Source organism: Coenobita brevimanus, chromosome 74 (assembly GCF_032717465.1).
Source record: "Coenobita brevimanus isolate Jiangsu-jjx chromosome 74, ASM3271746v2, whole genome shotgun sequence".
Taxonomy (NCBI): Eukaryota; Metazoa; Arthropoda; class Malacostraca; order Decapoda; family Coenobitidae; genus Coenobita; species Coenobita brevimanus.
In genome coordinates this window covers 20,372,974-20,397,594 of record NC_137027.1, presented here as the reverse complement: position 1 = coordinate 20,397,594, position 24,621 = coordinate 20,372,974, and the positions used below count along the sequence as shown (strand labels likewise).

At 41.6% G+C, this 24,621-nt stretch overlaps 1 protein-coding gene across 1 annotated transcript in view; it reads left to right on the top strand.

Annotated features, from left to right (window-relative positions):
- The window catches only part of LOC145407798 (igLON family member 5-like), a 113,204-nt gene that overhangs the window by 8,984 nt on the left and 79,599 nt on the right, over positions 1-24,621 (top strand). The window contains exon 2 of the mRNA XM_080278661.1: positions 13,539-13,705. Coding sequence (XP_080134787.1) covers positions 13,539-13,705 — 167 coding nt within the window. The remainder of the gene's footprint in view (positions 1-13,538; positions 13,706-24,621) is intronic.

The following is a 24,621-nucleotide window of genomic DNA, read 5'->3' as shown; positions in this document are numbered from 1 at the left end:
CTTCCCACATCTTTGACTTCCTATTTTCACATCTTTGACTTCCTATTTTCACACCTTTGACTTCCTGTTTTTACATCTTTGACCTCCTGTTTTCGCATCTTTGACTTCCCTTTACGTCTATGAGTAACATCACTTCCTCACACCCTTACAATTTTGACTTCCTCCTTGCTTGACATCTTTACATCATTGACCCTTCCCCGTTTTCCATCTCCTTAATTATTTGACTTCTTTCTCCACTTCCTTAATTATTTGACTTCCTTCTCCACTCTCTTATTTGACTTCCTTCTCCACTCTCTTATTTGACTTCCTTCTCCACTCCCTTAATTATTTGACTTGCTTCTCCATTCCCTTAATTATTTGACTTCCTTCTCCACTCCCTTATTTCACTTCTTTCTCCACTCCCTTAAATATTTGACTTCCTTCTCCACTCGCTTAATTATTTGACTTCGTTTCTCTCTTACTTTTCTCCATCACTGACTTCATTTTCGCCCTCCTTTTGCTGAATTGTCTTTCTCTTTTTACATCTTTGACTTCTCCCATTTCCACTCTGCATTTTTTTTAAAGTCCCTCCCTTCAGAAATTTACATCTGTGTTGGTTTACCCTTTCCGCCTTCTCTTATCAAAAATATATAACTTTTTTTCACTATCTTACTATTTCAAGAACTCTCTCTCTCTCTCTCTCTCTCTCTCTCTCTCTCTCTCTCTCTCTCTCTCTCTCTCTCTCTCTCTCTCTCTCTCTCTTTTGTGCTTTCTTTTTTCCCCTTCCCAGTAATCCTTCACCTGCACCACCTATTTTTTTTTCTTTTTTTTTCTTTATTGACCCCGTTCTTGCTCCTCTTTCTCCCCTTCCTCCTCTCCCCTCCTTTATCCCTTCTTCCCCCTCGTTTCTCCTCCTCTCTCTCCCTTCCTTATTACTTCTCTCTCTCTCTGAACTTGTGTGAATTCGATTGCCTTTGCAAGGTGAATAAAAGAGATGGAAGGTCAGCATTTTCCCTCCCTTGTCATTTCTATCAAATAAATAATAGTTTCGGGTTTATCTATATCAGGTCGTAGGAGATTCACTATAAGACCAGACCTTCTCGACAAGGAGAGAGTGATAGCCAGCATTAATCCCTTTTCATGCTGGGCGGTACGAATTTGGTAATGTTGTCTGTAATGGGGATAGTGCCTGTGGAATTTTAGTTACACTGGCACTTTGTATATGGCAGAGTCTGTACGCGTCAGTTGTATGAACTGACAGGGTGATGACATATGCTAGAACACGAGAGGGCTTGTTACCATGAACCATATTCAGTGCACACCACGACTATTTCAAACCCAGTGTCAGTGTGAACGGTGTTGCAAAGGCTACCGGGACACCGATCAGCAACCTTGGGTAGAAATCCTAGTTACGGCAGAAATTTGATAGCAGTATTGGTTACTGCTGTACATGGTAAATTGGGAAAAATAATTGTATTGATTTCACCTTTAGCATTAACTCGTTCAACCTGAGGTAAGGGTAAAAGTAAAGATGAGGACAGACATCATCTGGCACTTAGCAGCGATGTTAACCTCTCTAACTTAGGCCTTAGAGCCCGTGGCGGGCTATTCACTGAGCATCCATGGATACAAGGCCACTGCGTCATCTTAAGTCACCATAGTTTCCTCATTTAGTATAACCCTAGGTAATCATTTTACCTGCCAACCCAGAGAGGGTGGATGGACACCTGAGTCGAGTGCCGCCAACTCTCCATACCAGGATTCGAACCCGACTCTGTCTGGCCAGCAGCTCTGCAGTCAGCCTTGCGAACCCGATGACGTAAAGTTATTGTATTCTTGTTGCTGCCACTTTATTTATTTAGTAAGTTATTTTTACCGTAGAAGAATACCTCAGTACTACCAACGGCAATGGCAAACCTCGTCAGGTTGAAAAGTCTTTCTTTAGCTGAAAGAAATTGTGTATAAATATCGAGAACAAAGTACAAAACGCGTCATCATAATAAAAGGCATTAAAAGTAAAGTAGATGAAAAAACAAAATGCATTTCGTGTCCTCTGCATCGTCAGTAAACGTACCATGAATTATATTATGAAAATTACCACTGTCCTGCCGCAGCCTGGGTAATGAGTGGACGATGTTGGCTGTGATTGTTATATATTACACCGCCAGCTGTGAAAAGCACAGATTTACCACGTGTCCATAACAGTGGGATATATCGGCAAAATTATGAGGGTATATACAGGGTAGTCCGCATATAACACTGTCCTAAATACTCACCCGGTGGTATAATGTGACTGCTGGTGTGGGCATGGCAGTGGGAGTAGGAAATTAATATGCAGGATAGATATGGATAACGCTCACTGAACCGCCCCCTCAAGCACATGAAAAATCGCCTGATGGAACAGGAGAGGAGAGTTACATATGGCCCAGTAGGAGAGGAGAGTTATATATGTGCCAGTAGGAGAGTTGAGTTAGATATGGGCCAGCCTGGAATATACAGCATTAGCGGGGTGACTACAGCCTATCAGTGCCTTCAGTACCATGACGCCTTGTATGGTTTATGCTTTGCCGCCTCCACAGAATTATACTTGAGCATGAAATCGCAAAGTGGGAGGTAGAGCCTATATTTCTGACCACGATTTTCTAAGTATTAGCCTGCATCGATTTTCTAAGTGCTTGGCGATTTTCTAAGTGCCTGACGATTTTCTAGGTACCTGATGATTTTCTAAATGCTTGGCGATTTTCTAAGTACCGTACTTGACGATTTTCAAAGTGCCAGGCGATTTTCTAAGTGCCTGACGATTTTCTAAGTGCTTGACAATTTTCTAAGTGCTTAGCGATTTTCTAAGTATCTGACGATTTCCTAGGTGCTTGACGAATTTCTAGGTGCTTGACGATTTTCTAAGTGTCTGACGATTTTCTGAGTGTCAGACGATTTTCTAAGTGTCAGACGATTTTCTAAGTGTCTGGTGATTTTCTAGGTGCTTGGCGTTTTTCTAGGTGCTTGGCGATTTTCTAAGTGTCAGGCGATTTTCTAAGTGCCTGGCAATTTTCCAAGTGCTTGACGATTTTTAAGTAACGATTTTCTAAGTGCTTGACGATTTTGGAACGTATTTGGCATTACTGTATGGTTGCTGTCTGCGTTCTGTAATATGGGATGCAGGCTAATACCTAATAACCTCAGGTGTTCCATAAATAACCTTCAGTACTTAGCCGTTTACATTCCACTTTGCGACACGACCTTTCAAATCAACTTAGTAAAGAATTATCGCACGAAATAAAGTCTGTGGCTCGTATGTTTGTCCTCGTTATCGATTTATTTTCCAGACTTCACATTAATAGCCCCTTCTTTGCGTCAGTTATCGTCTTAATGTTGACATAGATTGCATAAACCGGTAAGGAAGAGGTGTTAGTAAGCTTCCTAACTGCGCGACCATACCTCCCTGTATCGAACCCTCCAGCTCCAAACGTCCCTCCCAAGCTGAATAAAGTCGTCTGAAGCCAGTAGGAATAAAATAAAAACCACGTCGTTGGAGTGAAGGGGTTTATGTCTTGTGGTGTATGCCGGTGCCTCTAGACGGTTTTATTTGGCTGTGGAAAAGCGTCCTGAGTGTGAAGGGGTTACTGAAGGTTGTGTCTGATAGTATGTTGTTCGATATGTTTCCAAAAAGAAAGAATTTGCTTGGAGGTAGCAGAGACAGACAGACAGACAGACAGGGAGAGAGAGAGAGAGAGAGAGAGAGAGAGAGAGAGAGAGACAGACAGACAGACAGACAGACAGACAGAGAGTGACAGACAGAGACAGAGAGACAGACAGACAGAGAAGAAGAAGAAAAAGAAGTAAAAGAAGGTGTCATTATACTAAAAAATATAGAGTCGTATTCTCTCAAGCATTAGATATTCCGTAACATAATTTCTTTAGCGATTTATTAGCACATCACACTTAGATATTCTCCTATGTGGTATATCTCTTTGATCTCCTCACTGACAGAGCTCTCTCCTATAGTGAACTAAATCATCTGGCGTTAATTCGAACATAATGCAAAGAACGTTCCCAGCCTGAAGAAATTAATACCGACAGTGTTTCCATTAGCAGCATGTATCAGTCTGTCCATAGCCAGATGTCTCCTTCTTTTAAGGGACGGACATAAACAGATCGCCTCCATGTCAGTCTGTCCTCTGCCATCAGACTGCCTTCTCTTCACCTCTCACGTACTCCCCCTTATATGTTTCCTCATCTCATCTTCGGTTTCCATAAAGCAAGGTATTTGTGTGTGTGTGTGTGTGTGTGTGTGTGTGTGTGTGTGTGTGTGTGTGTGTGTGTGTGTGTGTGTGTGTGTGTGTGTGTGTGTGTTTTAGGCCAAAACGCAGTTTCTCTTCTATATTATGTTTTAATACCGAAAAATATGCATCACTAACAACAGAAAACGCGGTAGTGTAGTGTGTTTACTGTAACCAAACAAAGATCCCTAACCCCTTTCCGCTCAGCTGATGGCCAAGTATAGTCAGACAAGAGGGTCAGTTTGACTAGTAACCAAGGAGACTCGTTCCTACTCAATAACTAAAGCTCACTGAAGTTCATGCAACCAGGACTGTCTTTTAGTTGTGGAGGTGACAGTCCCATCAGTGAAAATAAACCGAGTATAATAAGGTATGAGCATAATATTATACGGTTATGTGTTGTTTGTATTATTTAAATGCCGGTGGAGTTTACATTAGTATCTTGTAAGAGGAAAATAATATGTGCAATATAAAAAGTTAATCAGTGACGGAGATGGGTTACGAAATCTCCTACAACGAACAACGTAGTTCATGACAGTACTGAAAGTCGGTGCGATAACTGAGGCACTGGTATTACACAGACAGCAATAAAAGACTGTTAAGAGCGGCACCCACGTCGCAGCACAGCTGGCAGTGAATACCCTCTATAAACTCAACTTCAGGTAGCTTCCGCCTTGACCCACGCAGCTGACGGTGCAATAGGTAAGAGAGAGAGAGAGAGAGTTTTCCATCCGGCGTCACACTGTTCTGTGTGCGAAGATCCCTAGCTAGAATGTGCATTTCTGTTTCCTCCAGCTTTCTCGAGCTTAGGCTCGACTTTCTTCACACCTCTAAATTACATATTAACAGCCTCTATGTAACTTGCTATTATATATTGTGTTATGATATTTTAGTGTCCTGACAAACACACTGCACACATCACGTGCATACATATGTGGAAAGTTTTTAGCTCTTGGCGGGAATTGAACCGGAACTCCTAGACTGGAGTCAGACACCGTGTCGCTATACCACTATGTGATAAAAGCCAAGCCATGACATGATAAAAGCAGGCCTTAGGATCGCAGCATCTATAGGACGAAAAATAGGAGAAAAAGTCGAAACAAAAGTGAAAGTAAGTAAAAATGAGGTAGGTGCAGTGGATGCTCTGAAACATACATAGGGAAAACAGGACGAGGAATGGATATCATGACAGCAGAACGCAAAGCAGATGTACGATATCACAGAGTATCAAATTCCCAGACGTTGTACATAGAGCAGCGTAGTCATATGCCCACTTAGGAAGAAGGTACAGTCACTGAAAAATATCTGAATAAACAATTGAGAATATGTTGGAAGCAGCTCACATTTGTGTGAAGAATGTAACTAAAATTGAGAAGGATTTTTCAGCCTTTGTTGGTATTCAGCAAGGATAGTACTAATATCGCAATCAGGGGTCAGGAAGGACAACAGAACATTCGTAGAGTTAACTAATCAAGCTGCGACATGAGGAAGGGGAGGGAATTTTCAGGGGTATAACTGTCTCGGCTCTGTCAGTTCTTGTTCAAACTCTCTAAAGATGGGTTCTGTGTAGCCCGAAACGTTAGAGAAAATAAAGAATTTAGGCTGTAACCTGTGTTTGTTTCCCACCCAATATCCACTTGTCACAATGGATCATCAACAGTACACACTGTATTTATCTCTCTGACTCTATGCATAGGCTAGACAGTCTGATCAATAGTCCAAGCAGGCCTCACTACGCGCAATATATGGCGCACTTTCACAATGCTCATCTTTGTCGCTAAGACACAACATCCTTTCTGAATACATAAAACATATGTCGTATTCAGGACTGGCCTTTGCATATTTACAGCGATATTTTGACGACATATCTGTGAAACTTATGGAGGATCACTTAAAATTTTATCGAAGGTTAAATCCACAAAGTCTGGGGTGGAACTCCAGTTCTTCCGTTCAACAGGCCACTCCTCCACCGCGAGACCAGAGCACATATAAACGCAGGCACTATCTTCTGTCTTTTATATTCCTTACGACCTCCAGCCTTGTAAATGCAGTGTGTCCAGATATTTTAAAGTGAACAGATCATGATTTTGGATTTATAATGTTCAACATTCTTTGCAAAGGATAAGATTAAAGACTCCCAGCACTGAGTTCTTCCTTATACGCATAATATATATATATTAGACACACATAAATCAAGCTTACAACCATACACACATTGTCACGTACATGTACCCACACGCACACCGCACACACACCAGCACACGCTCTCTCTCTCTCTCTCTCTCTCTCTCTCTCTCTCTCTCACACACACACACACACACACACACACACACACGCACACACACACACACACACACACACACACACACACACACACACACACACAAATGCATGCAAAGAAAAAAAAAATCTTGGGCAGTTGAGGAAAATCATGAAAAGTCTTCCAGCCTGACGAGAAACCAAACTGCCAACACAAGAACCTGCCACTCCCGCCTCGCTCCCCCCTCCCCCCACTCTACCGCACCTCCTTCTCCCCCTCCCCCATTCTAACCCCCGTTCTCCCCCTCCCCCCTCCCCCACTCTAGCCCCCATTCTCTCCCTCCCCCAATCCCCCTCTCCTTCCTTCGTCCCTTCCTCCTGCTCCCTCATCCCACCTTCCTCCGGGACTCTAAGACCAGATGACGAGAGAGAGAGAGAGAGAGAGAGAGAGAGTAGGATAAAATGGAACAGAAGGAGAAAGAGAACATGGAAAGACGAGGGGAAATATGAGAGAAGCGGGATGAAAAGGAGGCTCAGTATAATTGGGAAATTTGAGAGTCGATGGGATAGGAGGAGGAAGAGGAGGAAAATAAGAAGATGGAAGGAAGAAGGAAGAGGAGGAAAAGGTGAAGGGGGAGTAAAAGGAAGAGGAGGGAAGAAGAAGGAGGAGGAAGAATGAAGGAAAGGGGAGAAGAAGAAGCAGGGGGAAAAGAAGGAGGAAAAGAAGAAGAAGGAAAAGAAGAAGGAAGGTGAGAGGGAGAAGGGAAAAAAGGAGGAGGAAGAAAAAAAGGCGAGGAGGGAGAAGGCCGAGATCGAAGAAGAGGGGAAGGAAGGAAGAGAACAAGAAGGAGTACAACAGAAAAGAAAAAGGGAGCAGTAGAAGGACAAGAGGGGATGGAGAGAGGATGGTGGTAAAGACGAGGGATGAGGAAGAAGTAATGCAGGAATTGAAGAGATATGGAGGGGGAGAAGAACTGGGGAGACAAATGTGGGAGTCTAAGAGAAAAGAAGATGAAGAGAGAAGATACTTTCATAGGAAGAAGGGAAGTAGAAGAAGGGAGGAGGAGGGAGGGGCAAGTCCGAGGACTGGAGGTAAGAGGAGAGAGGAGTAGTCTGAGGAGAAGCAGAGGAAAGATGGGTTAAGTAATTAGGTCTCGAGGTCTGAGCAGTGACGAGTAGTGTACTGATGCCTCCTCAGCCTCTCTCGCTCCCCTTCACCTCCCTGCTTTCCTTTCTCCACTTCTTTTTCCTTCGTTCCTAATCTAACAGCTCTTTCAGTCCCTTATTTTCCGTGATTATTTTCTTTTCCATTCTTTCTAGTTCTGTCATTGATCATATATTTTAGTATTTTTCATTTTTAGTTCTTTCTCCATCTAGATTTTCACATTCATAGTTTCCATCTTCTAATTTCTCTGTACTTCTTTCCTGATGTTAAATCCCATTCAGTTCCCTGTGATCTGGAATGCTTGTTTTTTGCTGTCTCATCTCATCTCATCAGCCATTTGAGTGTCCACTGCAGGACCGGCCTATCCCGACCGAAGTGGGGACGATACAGCCAATGTATCTCAACCAGGTGGCTTAGGCTGTCTGGTAGAGATTGTATGTAGGGTGACAAGTGCTTGTAAGTGTAATTGTAGTGTTGGAGTGGCTTTGGATGTGTGTGTAGTCTGTGAACCAAGTGTAATCGGCCCGCGCAAGCCGACTGGGTGCAAGCATACTTTATAGTATGCGACACTGGTTCAACCACAGCACCCTTTATGTCCGCCAAGCAGTACGTGGCCAGAAGAACGCTCCCAAAGTTTATTACCTTGGCGGGGCGCGAACCCTCCTTCTTCAGTGTACGACAACGCACACTTTACCACTACCACAGAGGCTCCCTGTTTTTTTTGTTTTTTTTATTCTTATATTTATTAGTGAGGGGTTTGTGAGTTCGTGATAGGGCAGCCTGATGAAAGGGAACAGGGTAAAATAGAGGCGTTTTTGGCCATACTTTCCGGGATTAATGGATTTGGCATTAGATAAACAGATATTTCCTTTTCATCATCTATATCATTTTCGTTATATCCATTCCCTTCGCCGGTTTCTCTGTACTTCATTCCTAATCTTACACTTTCTTATGTCCCTCATTATTCTAAACTATTTAATTCTCCATTTTTGTATTTCATTTTTTCCATCTTTAGCCCTCTTTGATGATTATTTTTCGTGTTTTTTTTCTTTTCCATCATCGTATTCCATCTGATACTGATAGTTTTTTTTTTTTACCTCATCGCTGTAATGTGTTCTTATCCCATCTAATTCCTTTGATGGTCGTACCCTTTGCCTTCCTCCTCTCTTTTCTCCTGTATTTCTCTCTACTTTTTTCCTGCTCTTACATCCCACTCAGCTCCAGGTATTTTTGAATGAATGTTTTTCTTATTTTTTATTTTAACAGTCTTTTAATTGTTACAGCTTCGATATCTTCTCCATCCTCTCAACTTATTTTCCTTGATATTTTCACTTTCACTTCTTTATCTTCATTACCTTCTTCATCTTACCAATATATTTTCCTTGATATTATCACTTTCCATATCTTCATATACAAATTCTTCGGCACTATCTTCATAAACAAACTCTTCAGTATCAACATGTCCACTTTCTTCGTCTCACAATCCTCGTACATCCTCTCCACTTCTTCCTACACTAAAGTTTGCTGGGGAGATGACGAAGGCATGTTATTTATGCAGGTGGATGGGGATGAGAATGAGGAAGTTTTGAACCGAAAGCACTGTCTAACATCCGTTCAGAACATGCTAAAGATTAGACGGGCACTCAATGGAGCGCATCTCTCCGACAAGGGCAACTCAATTTCCAAACCACTCGTCATAATGGGTTAGGTTTCTCATAACTGATTAGGGTTCCGCATAAAGTGTTTTCCGGGTTCAGAATCTATATTACGATCCGGATCGGTCCCAAAAGTTAATCGATTGTTCCCTGGGACATGGGCTGTCTACCCACTAAATTTGGTCCAAATCTCCCTTTTAGTTTTTCAGCAATCCTGCTAACATACAGACAAACAAACAAACAAACAAACAGGGGTGAAAACATACTTTCCTTGTCGGAGAAAATAATTACGGTATTGTCTGAGAACTCTCTGTAGGGCTAACTATGGTATAATTTTCTTTTGATGTGAGCCTATACGTGTCATGAGATCGTATACTCATCGGTTATGGAAGTTTCCTAACATCTTTTCTTAATCGATTTATTTTGTTTATTACATCTTGCTTTTCCCTTTTGTATTACATAAATCCATGTAATATCATAGTACTGTGCATGAATAACGAACAAAAAGTTTTCAATCAGTCACCTCCAAAACTAAATCGTGAATGAAAAGGTGTGCTTCGTTTACCACCGAGAATACGGGCCATGGTGACCTATTGTGTGGTGGGACTGCACAGTTTTGTTGTCCTTGTTTCAGCTTCACATACTTCCCCATACGCATGATATCTTTGCCTTCCTTTGTCCCATAATTACCTGCCTCATATCACCTGCCCCGCAATCACCTGCCCCATAATCACCTGCCCCATGTAACCTGTCATGTAATCACGTGTCCCGTACCACCATTCCTTACCATCTTCCCCTCTCGCAACCACTACCACCTGCAAACCTTTCCCATGCCAGCTATTTATGTGTTCCCTTTCCACCTATCCTCTATAGTATCTCCTTCCTGTGTTGACATCTGTCCTGTTCACAGTTATATCATCAGCTTGTCCTCCTCCTCCTTGATTTCTCACTCCTTCTCCCTCTTCTTCTGCATACCTCTTCTTCCCCTCCTTCGCCATATCTCTTCTTCCCCACCTTCTCCACTTCTTCCCTGTCTTCCACCACCCCATTTAACTTCTCTGCCTTCTCCTTCGCTAGTCATCATTGTCTCATTTGTCTTCCTCTCGTTAACTCCTTGTCAGATTCTCTCCCTAACGTTGTCCTCTTCTAGTTTTTCTCACCAATTGCTCTTTCCCCATATTTTCCTCACCTTATCTACTGTCATCTGTCTCACCAGCTCTTTACCTGATATCATTTTCTCCCTTCCTCTTTATTTCTTCACCTACTGCTTTCTCCTGTTTTCGTCATTCTCCTTCCCTTTTCACATCCACTCATCTTTCAACATCGTTCGCAGTTCTGACTCCTTCCCTTTGTCTCAACTTTCATTATTAACTAGTTTCTCCTTGGCTTCATCTCCCGCTCCTCCAACTCAGGCCATTTTTACTCTCTCTCTCTCTCTCTCTCTCTCTCTCTCTCTCTCTCTCTCTCTCTCTCTCTCTCTCTCTCTCTCTCTCTCTCTCTCTCTCTCTCTCTCTCTCTCTCTCTCCACCAACCCGATCCTCTTCTTCTCTCACACCTCAAGGACGAACTGGAGCAAGACTGGAGCAAGATGCCACTTCAAGCCACTTAGAGTCTCGTTACAAGGGACTGGCGTTCTAAGATACCCCTTCTCCCCCCTCCCCTGTTTCTTGCAGGGAACTGTGTCGTGGAGCTTCCTATTTTAGTGAGTGGTATTGCGTCATCTTTATATTATTTTCATCCGCACCTAAGGGATGTTTTACAAGTTTTAGCAATAGTCAAGCAGCTTTATCTTTTTCTTGGGCTCGTTTTGCAATTATCGTCTTTACACCACGGTTTGCAGTAGACAGACGCCTCCATGTGGTGGCACTGATACGACCGGGTGGCTCTGCTGTTCGGTTGCCCTTCAATCCCCTCCGTGTCCCCCAAAAGGAGGATGTTGGACTTCCGATGGAGGGCAACTTCAGCCTGTAGTCCACCGGGTTTACGTTTCAAATAAACTGGCTTTTAAAACAACTGCTGCCGCCGCCGCCACCGCGCCGCTAATGCTGCTGACCTCACGCATCTTTATATGAGGAAAAGGTTATCATAAAGATACTGTAATTAAAATGATATTAATGACGATGTTGTGGGTGACGATGAAAATGACGATGATGAAAACGATCATGATGATGATGATGATAATGATGATTGTCTTTCAAATACCAAGAGAAACTTTAGCATCCCCTGTGAATTCGTTTTGACAACTCTTCCACGAATGCGACCTTAATTTCCTCCTCCCTCTCTTCCTCCTCCTCCTCTTCCTCCTCCTCCTCTTCCTCCTCCTCCTCCTCCTCCTCTCCTCCTACTTCTCCTTCTCGTCCTCCCCCTTCTCCTCCTCCTCCTCATCATCATCATCATCATTTTTCTTAACTATTAATTAGGCCATGGAATAAATCGCTTAAATTATTATGTGTTTGTGATTAATAGCTTCCTATGAAGTGAGTAGGGCGGAAGGAAGATAAAGTGGGAGCTTAATCGCTCTCTCTCTCTCTCTCTCTCTCTCTCTCTCTCTCAAGCTTCTCATGTCCCCTTTTCCACGACCTTTCAACCCTTCCTTTGCACCACTTCCACAAGTCTGTACCCACCATCACATAACTGCAGCTGATTTTGGTATTGCGAGCCGCTGCACACTCTCGCCAGCCCTCACTCACTTGTATTTTTGCCTTTTATTTCATCCTTGAAGCAAAATCTGTAACTTTTGTGCCACGCCGTAACGCTCAGAGACAGGAGGGATTTAGTACGTGTGGGATTCACGGGAAGTTAGCTTTTTGCTTCGGATCGTACCGGGTTCCTGATTTCTGTTCCGAGTCTGTACCAATTTTGTACTTTTTCTGATTACCCAGGGAGCCAATGCCACAATTTCTAATCGTTCAGAGATGGGTTGTTATGAAAGGTTGTGGCATATCATTATAATCCTTAGACCGTCTGGAACAGTACTCGCATCTAGGTGCATAGCCTCTTAGTTGGGAATCCAAGATGGCTGTCGATCCTATCTGTTTTACTATATATGATAATTTGTCAAATGAATCGCATATAATCATACTTACTCATGTTTTTAAGGCTGATGGCCTCTGTTTGCTTTACCATTTTTGTACTGTTCTCTTATCCAGTAAACTTAGCTTAGGTTTGTTTTCATAGCATCAGGTTAGGTTAGTTTCGTAGGTTAATCTGTGAGGCTAAGTTTGAGAAGGATTGATTAAAGTAAAAGATAGAAAAGGGAAATATGGAAGGGTCATCATCATAGTAAAATCAAACTTACCACATACTGCCAAAAACGGTATACACTACGAAATTTTGTTACCGAGCTGACATTAACATAGCGTTCGATAATATCCCTTTTCATAACAAGGATTTACATTTTCCATGAAGATTAAAAAGCATGGAAAGATCGTGCGCTTTCGTTTCCTTGTCGTCTTCTTAACTAAGTGTGTGTGTGTGTGTGTGTGTGTGTGTGTGTGTGTGTGTGTGTGTGTGTGTGTGTGTGTGTGTGTGTGTGTTTTTCAAAGATCAGGAAAAAAATAGGTCCTGAATTCTCCTTTTCTCCATCCTGCATTTATCCTCTCGTAAGTAATATTTTTTTTTGCAGGAAGAACAAAGGACATGGTGATTTTCTTTCGATATTCACTCTTTTTCCTTCAGCACTTATTTTCTCGTACTTTTTTGCAGGATAATCAAGAGACATAGGAAGGCTTTGGATCCCCCACTCACTGTATCTTCTGCAATCACTTTCTCGAAACTAAGATTTATATTTGCACGAGGAAGAAAACACATACGAAGATTCTGTTCTCTCCTTGTCCTTCCTTCAATTTTCCTTTCGCAGCTAAGATGTGGAGAACTTCTGAAGTCTTCTTTCGTTGTTTCTCACCAAACCGCTTCTTTCTGGAATTCGCTTCCCTAGAAGAGTTCCCCCCCAAACTTCAGGCCACAGCAATTCAGGTCAAACTATTATAGATCTTTTATTATTGGAGGACTGGTGTAGTATGGTGTATTTTTGGTTTTTTATTTGTTTTTCCTTCCAATGTTCATCCTTTGTAACAAAAGAGGTAATCTGACAGCTTTCTTCCCTCAGTCGTACTAAAAGACTAAAATGACTCATCGTAATAATACCATAACAAGTCCAAAGGGGTAACTTAAACTGACTGCCTTCTCCCCTCCTTGCAGTGTTCCCCAGCTTCCTGCCCCCGACCACCACCGCGCTGGCAGAGGACCTAACAGTGTATCCCGCCCCGGACACCGTATTCACGCAGCAGAACAACACAGAGATACGCTCACAGGTCGGCGCTACGGCGGTACTCCACTGCATCGCACACAGCGTTGAAGAAAATACGGTAAGAGAATTGACTTCCTAGATTGCTTATTTGTTTCATTCATGCCAAATTCAGGTCTCTCTCTCTCTCTCTCTCTCTCTCTCTCTCTCTCTCTCTCTGTGTTTGTGTGTGTGTGTGTGTGTGTGTGTGTGTGTGTGTGTGTGTGTGTGTTCATGTATATTTCAGTGCTTTCAACCCTTGTACAGCACTAATGAACTTAACACCCCTCATATAACACACACAGCATAAAATAATGCACACCTAAATTGGTGCAATTTTCCTCTCGTGTTCCGCTTTGACATCACATCAGAAATGTTTACCGTTGGAGTAAAATGAACGCTTACTCATTTGTTTGTGCTGGTACGAGTTTGTTTAGTTTTTATTTCTACTTTCATATTATTGTTATTATTATTATGCTGCTTCACCTTTGGAACAATTTTTTTTTTTTTAAGGAAAGAGAAGAGGGAAGGAGGGCAGGGGGATGGGGGGGTCAGGAATAGAAGGAAAAAGAGGAGGGGGGGGGATGAAAGACAGTCTGAGGTAAAAAGCTGATGGGCAGTCCACCTTGCTGAGTCGTTTGGTGTTTTAATTGTTTGTTTTGATAAATCGTTGAGTGTAGTGGTGAGTTTCTTGTCCGCATAGTATAGGGTTTTTGTGTTTAAATAGTGTTCTGTATATGTTGGCATGTTATTTCATTGTTGTTGTGTGATGCAGATTATTCTAGAAAGCTAGTTGTATATCGGGATGGAAGGTCTCTAAATTTTTTCCTGGGGAAAGAATGTATTGTACCTGTTGATGTTTTCAGAGTTATGTAACAGATCCTGGTTTCATTGTCTTGTATGTGAAGTGTTTCCCAAATTTTTAGTGCCTGTTTGTGTACGTATGTTAAGAGGCTCAGTGTCTGTGTATTTATGTATCTGCCCTGTAGAGAGTCTGTATGGATGTCTTTGTTCGGTTGCCTATTTGAGAGCTTTATATTGTGTTCTTTAGAGTTTTCTTATTCTGTGTTGCTGAGTGTGAAGTGGAGTTGGTGGGTAATCTAAAGTTGGAATTACAGTGTACATTACAAAAAAAGTATTTTGGTCCTGATAGGGTATGTCCAAATCTGAATAGCTTCTTCAGGGCCCGTTCTCCTTGTTTTTTCCTGTCTTGTACATGTTTCCATTATCCATATTTTGACGATTTTAATCCTAAGGCTTTACCCTGTCCTTGGTATTGTATGAAATTGCCTTATATTGATAATGGAGGGTTATATTCGGCTCCCACTGTAATTGGGGTGAATTTATTTATATTTGTCATAATTCTCCATTTTTTTCATATTGATTGATTTGTTTAATTTCACGTTCTGCCATAGTTTTAATCATAGTCTTAGATTTGCCCGGGTAGCCTGTAATTTGAGTAACACCATCTGCATAGATTATGTCAAGTCCGTTAATGGAAGAGGGGAAATCTTAAGTATACAGTATAAATAAAGTTGGTGACAGGACACTCCCCTGAGGAACACCACAGCCTAGGGTGAAGGGTGTACCCAGGTATTGGTCTACGGCTATCCTGGCCTCTCTGTCATCTAGTAAGTCACAAAGGAACTTCTCTAGAACGGTAGGAAGCTCCAGGTGTTAGATTTTGTATTTCAACCCGGCCCCCAGGTACCACACCTTATCAAAAGCCTTGGTGATATCCCTCAGAATTAATTGACACCGTCTCCCATCTGCTCTGTTTTGAGTAACTTGTTCTGTTATTATTACAAGAGCTTGTGTGGTTCCTAGGCAACGTCGAGAGCCATACTGATGTTTGTTACATTAATTCAAATTTTCCAGGTGGATAATATCTCTATAAGTAATTTATCAGGGACCTCAAAGAGGAAGACTGGTTTGTAATTTTCATGTGATCTGGGAGATTTGTTTGCCTTTGGTATTAATTTGATGGTAGCTCTCCCTGGTATCAGGGAAAAAACCTGCAGAAAGAGCACCGTTGAATATGTTTGTGAGGTTGCTGATGGTGATGTCTGGAAGCTGTTTAAGAATTGTTTTATTGATTCCACTGCGTCCGGGGCAGATTTTTCTCATTTTGTTAATTATGTTTTTAACTTCAGCAGGTAGGACAGGGGAAGTGAGAATTGGGTTTTCTGGATTCAACCTTGCAGGATCAGCATTGTTGTAGGGAGTAATTCGGTGGAGGTTGTCGTTGAGAAAGTCTGAGACAATCCGAGTTGTGTCGTCATCTCTTTCTTCTTCTTCATAGACCACGTCAGATGGTTTTTGTGTTGTCTTACTTGTGCTGCAGGTATGTAATGCTAAGTGTTGTTATGGTCCAAAAGATAGTGGATGTTTGGTGTGTGGTTGCCCGAGAGTTGATTGAGCTTTTTCAAGAACTCAGGTGGATATTTGTAGAGTGTCAAAAAATGGAGTATTGTGTTGTGCCAGTGTGTGTTGGCCTCTTCAAGGAGTGTCTCGTGTATTATATCTCGCAGTTCTCTGTATCTGTGGTAATGTGGAGGAGTCCAGCCAAACCTGGAGGCATGATTTCTGAGATTGTTGAACTGGGCTATAAGACTTGGTGTGTTTTGACTGTGCGGTGCATGTGGGAGTGTAATGTGGCGAGTAGTGGGGATATGTTTTGTTATGGCCCTGTTTGATGGTGGAGTACCATTAGTCAATTTCTGTGTCAGTTTCTTCCGGTGAAACTTGCGCTGTTCCCTCATTATCTTGCATGTTTTGAATGATGTCCCCTTTGAATTGTTCCCAGTTGGCTCTTGAAAATCATGGTCTGGGAGGGGGGAGTTAAAATAGGGGAAGATGAGATGGTGAAGATGATTGGTATATGATCGCTGGTGGTTAGCGGGCCTTCTTCAATCAGTGTGTTATGGTATGTTCTAATATTGGTTAGGATTATGGCAGGTGTTGTGGCAGAGTTATGTGAAAAATATGTTGCGAAATTAAGTCCTATGTGATTTACTCTTCTGTTTCTGATTATGTGGGTAATTTGTTTTCCATTTGTGTTAGTGGTTCTCTATCCCAGTGTGGGCTGATTTGAGCTGAGTTCTGCGATCATATACACTTGAGGTCTGTGATTATACACATTGGAATGTTTCTCCGCAAGAGTTGATAGTGTGGTGTTGGTAGATAGAGTCTAGCAAGAGTTTGGTAGAGAGTGGAAATAATGATGGGAGCTGTGATAGTATCGACTTCAATTGCAAGGAGGTCAGAAATGAAGTTGTCATGTATTTTGTGAGGGATTGTGTTCCTGATGGCAGTGGCTGTACCGTCGTGTATGTTTCCTGAGAAGTATGTGGTGTGTGTCCTATAGCCGAGTATTTTAGGTGAGTCTTGTTGTGTAGTTCCATGGCTGTTTATGTGGATGATGTCCGCATCTAAATTGCGATAAATATTGCAGAGTCCTTTACTACACCCTCTCCAGTGTAAGACATTATGGTAAATTATCTTTAGCGTCTTAATCTACATGTGTTATGAGATGGCTGATTTCCTTCTTTGTTCCCTGATCTGTAGGTTTGAGAGGGCGAGAATTGATTTTGGGTTTCGATCCCGCCTCGGTGGTCCGTCATTGTCACGGACCCGTTTTGGAATAATATGGAGGGTGGGCGAGGGGCATGGGTTGTAACTGAGACTGGGTCCTGAGGAGTTTCTTCATTTTCTTCCTCTGCTTCGATTTCTCTGTCAGAATTTTTTTCTTCCACTATAGTTTCTCCATCTGATTCAGAATCTGATGATGGGTTAATGTCAGATTCTGTATTCTCTTTACCTGATTGTTCTTTGCTTGAGGTGTGGATTTCTTGTTTGTTCGGCCTGAATCCCTGCAGTATTTGTTGTATTAGGAGGTTGTTAAGGAGAATCACTGTTGGGAGTTTATTAAGGTTTAAGTGGTCAGTTACATTTCTTTGAAATGATCCAGGTTCAACCATGTTCAGAAAGTGAGCATGAAAGATGTGCAAGATCATTTTTGAGATATGGTTATTTCCAAGGACAGCAGAGGAGTTGAGATTGTGTTGAAGGGCTGTTGTTAAAGAGGACGATGTCTGAGAATAGGATTTGGTGTTCTTATCCTCTACAGCTTTCTCCGTCTCTTTAGTTTTGTCTTTCCTCTTGGGGCATTTGTGTGGTAAGGTCCTGTGATCTTCACCACAATTTATGTATTCTTCATTTTCAGAGTTACAGTGTGACCAGGTATCTTCAAGACTGGAACATTCTGAGCAAATTTTGAAGTCTGTAGGCTTAGGGCATTAGTTGGTGGTGTGGTCTTCTGTGGCATATTATGGCATACAGTAGTTAATTTTAATGAAGCTTTCCTTGACATTTTAGTGAGGGGCAATGGAAACATGGAAAAGCATCAGACATTGAGTAGCAGCCATTTCAGCCATGGAGACAGTTTCAAACTCAGCCTTAAGCATGTTCCTATGGTTGTTTGCGTTGGGGAACTTGAAGATTTCGTGCACTTTAGCCCATTTTTACTGGTTCTCTATATCATCTCCAATGCCATTTGTCGTGTTGTCAAATGCTAACACTTCTAATTTATAACAGATGATTGTCCTCCTGGCTTTAACTTCTTGAGGGAGGATAGGAGTGAAACCATTATCTTCAAGTTTCTTTGATAGTCAGGGTTCTAGGATTTTGTCTACTTCTAGGACGGAGGTAGTGGTAACAATTAGTCCGTCTTTGGCTTTGTGTAATTCTGTGGCAAAGAGATTGGCAGGGGACAGGAGCTCCAGCAATTTCTCCTTAATTCTCCTGTCTCGAAGGTTATCTTTTGTCTTGATCTTTAACCTGGCCATGGTGGCATTGTAGAGGATAGGAGAGAGTATGGCCTCCTTCCTAGGCAGACGCAGTTTACAATACCCCGTCAACTAACAGACGTCGGAGATATGTTACGCCGCTCCCTGTTCCTGTTGATCCGTTTGCCCACTCCCAGGATTGCCTAAGGGAGCTCTTTTAAGGGCCACCCATGTGTCCATGCCCGCAGGGTTCACCTTCACGAAAATGGGGCTGGTGGCCGAAAGAGAAGGAAACTTAGGAGGAGGAAAAATGTATTGGCCTCGTGGAGAGAGGGCTCAGTATTCAGTGAGATTCTCATTTATTAAATCCCGAGGGTGGGATGCGTGATTATGCCATGTCCCGGTGATGATCGGTGCACTGAATCTGGCAGGGCAGAGCACGGGATATGTTGAATGAAGTCTGCGGGATTGTGTCGTCAAATATCACTATCTCTGATCTGGCTGACAGCTTGCCTAGATAGCGAGATGATGTTGACATGTTGATGACACGTTGTTGTTGTTGATCAGGTGTATGTCCACGGTGGCAGTGAGATGATACTGATGAACCAGGTAAAATGATAAGGTAGTTGGGTTTATGGTTAGGGACTGCGGAGTATTGAATGGGGGCCATTTTCGGTAAGAAGATATTATTACTGTTATTATTATTATTATTATTATTATTATTATTATTATTATTATTATTACTGGAAATATATTGTTATCACTAGTATAATCACAAAAGGTGCTGAGAGCAGACCAAGAGGAGTATAGTAAAAATACAGCTACGTGTACCAAGGAAAAGAGTAGGAAAGGAGAAAACAGAAAAGAAACAATATGAAAAATAAGAGAAAATATAAAGTTGTTAATATAAACACAGGGGATGAGGGAATACAAGAGTTAAGAATAGAAACTCGCTTAGTATACCACCGGGCTTGCCTCAATTAGAACATGCCCGTCACTTTCCTCCCCGTCGCATCTTAATAGAGAAAATCAATTGTGGGCAAGTAACCATACCAGGCCACTCTGAGCGGAAAGCGAGAAGCAGAAGAGATGAAAATGATAGGCGAGAATTAAGTTATACAGAGGAATATTTGTTGACGTTCATTTTTTGTCTGTGTGAATCCTAGGGTTGTACTCTAAGTGGCTTTCGTCATTTCGTAACACCTTTTCCTTAGCGGTTTATTCCGCATATTCCACGTTAGTATCCTCTTCTCTGCAGTTGATGCTGTGTCGAAATTAAAACTGTCTCATTATCATGCAACAGAATGCTTAGGTGTAATAAGGAAAATAAGTTGCCGAGAAATACGTGCTGTGAAGCCTCTAGTGCCACCTATGATACTGCCGAGAGAATGGAAGGCGAAATACGAGGCTGGTTAAAAGAATGATGATTAACTTTATGATTAACACTCTCAGCCTTCTATGGTCTCTCTCGATTGAATTAATCTGTCTGGCGTTAACTGTTAAAGAGTCCTAGAGTTGCTCCGACCATGAAAGGGTTAATGGTTTATTACTTTAAGACTTTTTCACTTTACTTCTATAGGAATATAATTATCATGGCCAAAATAAAGCAATATAGGCCTACTTTTTTTTTTAACTGACCTAGCCTAAAACTGCTACCTTTCCATCTCGAACACTGTGAGGTAACTATAAATTGACACTGGAATACGTTGCTGGTCACAAAAATATGCTAAGGAAAGGATGTATTGCCGTAGCTTTGTATTTTTTGTGTCACTGAATTTATATGAAATCAGCTGCAAAACGACAATAATCTGAGCCAAGTTAAGGCAAAAACAAGTGAAAACCCAACCATGAGAATAATCGGGCCAATCCAGTGTTGGTTTTTAATATTATTCTTGTTAGCACCAGACCACAGTACGCAGCTTTATAAACATTTATAGTGAAGAGGGATGGAAACAGTCTCAACCATTTCTCAACCAGATACTCCCCTCTGAGCTGAATAAAATCGTCTGGTGGGAGCAGGACGAATACAAATGGCGTCATTGTATTAAATGGCATATACATTTTATAACTGAAGGCTTTAGGGCGTACCTAAGAGAAAGAATGACTAATAAGCCTCATCATTACGTTGTTTTTATTCTTACTCGCTTAAGCGGCTGCCTACGCTGTTTGGGTCCGTTACCGTTTGTTTATTTTTCGAAACTTTGAAGTAAACAAATTTTTAACATTAGATTCTTTATTTACCATTCAGTACAAGCCCAACACTCTGGTGAACGTTGTTGTTAAAGGCCAAGCGGGAAGCATGAGAGCAAAGGAAATTAAATATGCATGAATCAAGCTGTACAGTATGCAGTAGTGCTCGAAGAAAATGGACTTAAATCATATCGTTACAGAAAACAGGCTATTGTGGGGCAATTAAACAGTTTCTTAGATAAAATACTTGCAAAATGAAACCAAATTTATGCAATATCTGGGGCCCCAGAGAGTATTCCTGCAGTTTCATCAAAGTCGGTCCACGCGTCTAGAAGTTGTTGGATCATCCTACGTACAGACTGACAGCAGTTCATTATTATACAGATAAGATAGTCAGCATTAGGGAGAGCTTTGGATCTGCAAAATAATTCGTTGCGGGAGTAGCAGGAATTGAATACGATAGTAGAAGGTGCAACTCCAGCCTTATAAGATCATGAACCCAATGGCCAACAAGTTGAAGTTGTCCTTGTATACTTCGTCATCCTGTCTTTGCCGGGATAAGGAAATGATTGAGGAAGGTTTATATAATGCGGCAACTCTTCTGCCTGGTCATATCGATGCCACTACGTGAAGGCATCTCTCCAGCAACTAATTAAATGTTAAAAGACGTCAGCCACTCTAGTATTACGCTGTTTCTAGACTTTGAGAAGAAAAAGTTGCTTCTAAAAACATGGTCTTGACGTAGCAAGTACAGCACAGGACATCAACAGTCTTTCTAAATATATGTATATTTCCTGACGCTGCATCCTGTGGGGGGACATCTCGTTTTACTCCTCTCTTCAAGACTCCCACACAAGGATACGGGAGGGACTAATTGATTTGACATCACTGGTGCAGAACTGCGTCGTTGTGAAGGAATGCAGTCCTGCACCCTTCCCTTGTCCTCTCACCCACTCCGTGACCACTTATACTTCACCGGGGCCGCGTTTGTAAGGTATATTAGCGATTTTAACGATGAGCAAGACACCATAGCGGTCAAATGTTATCAGGAATAAATATGTTTTGTAGCATTATTTTCGCTTAAACATTCATTTCGTGTGATTGTGAAATGTTCGGTACAAACAAGCAGTGGGGTAAAGTACAAACAAGCAGTGAGTTAAAGGACAACCAGTGAGATAATGAACAAACAAGCAGTAAGATAAAGCATAAACAAGCTGTAAAATAAAGTACAAACAAGCAGTGAGATAAAGGACAAACAAGCAGTGAGATAGAGGACAAACAAACAGTGAGATAAAGGACAAACAAACAGTGAGATAGAGGACAAACAAGCAGTGAGATAAAGGACAAACAAGCAGTGAGATTAAGTGCAAACAAACAGTGAGATAAAGGACAAACAAACAGAGTAGTACAAACAAGCAGTGAGATAAAGTACAAATATGCAGTTTTATATACACAGCCAAGGCTAAAGATTTCCAAATATGTGACTCCTGTTCTTATATCCACACTACCACCTCCCCCTCACGCTACTGCTGGTGATGATGGAGAGCAATGAGGGAAGGAAAACGCTCGTTGTGGTGGTGATGATGGTGTTGGTTGTAGAGGTAATTTTTGTTGTGATGGGGTGATTGTGGTGGTGAGGGTGATGATGGTGATAGTAGTGTTGGTTGTAATGGTGGTGGTGGTGGTAATTGAAGTGGCGGTGATGTGAAGGTGACTGTAGCAATAATAATGTTTGTAATTGTGACTGTAGTGATGGTGGCAGTGTCTGTGGTGGTGATGATGATGACTGTTGTGGTGGTGATGGTGTAGGTGATGATTGGTGGTGGTGACAAGGGTGATAGCTGTTGTGATGGTGGTGATAGATTGGTGGTGATGGAGGTCGTATTGGTGGTAGATGAAATGATGATGTCTAATAGAGATCGTGAGTGTACATAAAACTTTAATAACGATAATACGATTGATAATAAGGTTTTTGATAAGCGAGCTGATGATGCTTGTGGCGATGATGGTTGTTGTGGTGGTAACGACTGTAATTAAGAGGGTATGAATAATGAGGCAAAGGTTAATATTAATTTTAATGAAGGTAACGGAGAGAAATTAGCCCTTTCACTGCGAGGACGTTTTTCATTGTACCCTTGCTCTCTCCCTACATTATTTTTCCTCAGAAATTTTTCGAACTTGTGGGGGGGGTGGCAGATATAGCCATCATTAATCTTATTACTACTAAGGGCTATCCAGTGCAAAATAAATAACGTTTGGAGGTAGCAGGGATAAAAAAAAATACGTAATTGGACTGAAGAGGTTTATAGCACTGGTGAAAATGGTGATGAAGACGTTGATGAGAATGATAATGATGGTGGTGATGATGATGATAATGCTGGTGGTGATGATGTTGATGGGTGTGATGAGAATAATAATGATGATGGTGATGAGTATAATAATGATGGTGGTGATGATGATGATAATGCTGGTGGTGATGATGTTGATGGGTGTGATGAGAATAATAATGATGATGGTGATGAGTATAATAATGATGGTGGTGATGACAATATTAATGATGGTGGTGATAAGAATAATAATGATGGTGGTGATGAGAATAATAATGATGATGGTGATGACAATATAAATGATGGTGGTGATAAGAATAATAATGCTGGTGGTGATGAGAATAATAATGATGATGGTGCTGATGATGATTGTGGTGATGAGAATAATGATGATGTTGGTAATGAAAATAATAATGATGGTGGTGATGAGAATGATAATGATAGTGATGATGAGAATGGGATAATGGTTGGTGCTGGTGAAGTGCTGATTTTAATTTAGCGAGGAAAATAAAGGCGGTAACAACGGAAGCAGAATTAGGAGAATGATGATAGTGGTGATGGTAGTTGAGATGGGTGAAGTTGTGATGATTCTAATTAAGATAAGGACAATGATAATAGTGATCTTGCCCTCTCATGGCCGGGGAAACTCTAGTACTCAACTGCAGCTAATGCCAGACGATTTTGTTAAGGGTGAGCATAGGAGACTGGGAATGCTGATAATGTCACCACCTTTTTAATATGGAAAGACCTCTTGAATTAATGAGGATAAAATCGCCTGGAGGTAGTAAAAATAAACCAATCTATTTACCTTCACTTGGCCTAAAATTGCCATCCTCCTTCATGGAATGCTTGCAGATTAACACTAAGAATTTATGATAGTCACAAAGAAGTGGTATGGGAAGGAGATAGGGACGTAATGTAGCCTTATTCTGCCGCTTACCTTCTAAAAATTAGCTGAAAAAAAAAAGGTGAATATTTGGCCAAGTTAAGGTAAAAGGACTATAAACATGACGTCAGCAGTCCACAGGGTTAAGGCAGGTGGGGTCAGGATAGCGACGAACTAGCTAACTTTTAAGTGCAAGCCACAGATTTTATTTTTATTTTTATTTTTTCTAAACGTTGATGCAGAGTTAATGAGTTTAAAAGTGAGCAGGAGTTTTATATAGAGAGGAAAAGATGAACACCTAAAAATATTTCTTTCCTGTCGGCGCTGCGTCCCCCCTCCTCTCTCTCTCTCTCTCTCTCTCTCTCTCTCTCTCTCTCTCTCTCTCTCTCTCTCTCTCTCGTTGGTGTGTCTGTTTCCTGCTAGTATCTGTATACATCTGTTCTGCATGTGTGAATGCGTGTGCATGTGCGTCTATGTGACTGCATTAGCGCGCGTGCGGATATATTTGTGTGTGTGTGTGTGTGTGTGTGTGTGTGTGTGTGTGTGTGTGTGTGTGTGTGTATACAATGTGTGTGTGAGTGTGTACGTGTGTGTGCACAATGAATGTCTGTATATACAATGCATGTGTGTGTGTGTGTGTGTGTGTGTGTGTGTGTGTGTGTGTGTGTGTGTGTATACAGTGTTTGTATGTATAAACAATGTGTGTGTGTGTGAATGTGTATGTGTGTGTACAATGTATGTGTATATATATAATGTATCTGTTTGTGTGTGTATGTGTGTGTGTGTGTGTGTGTGTGTGTGTGTGTGT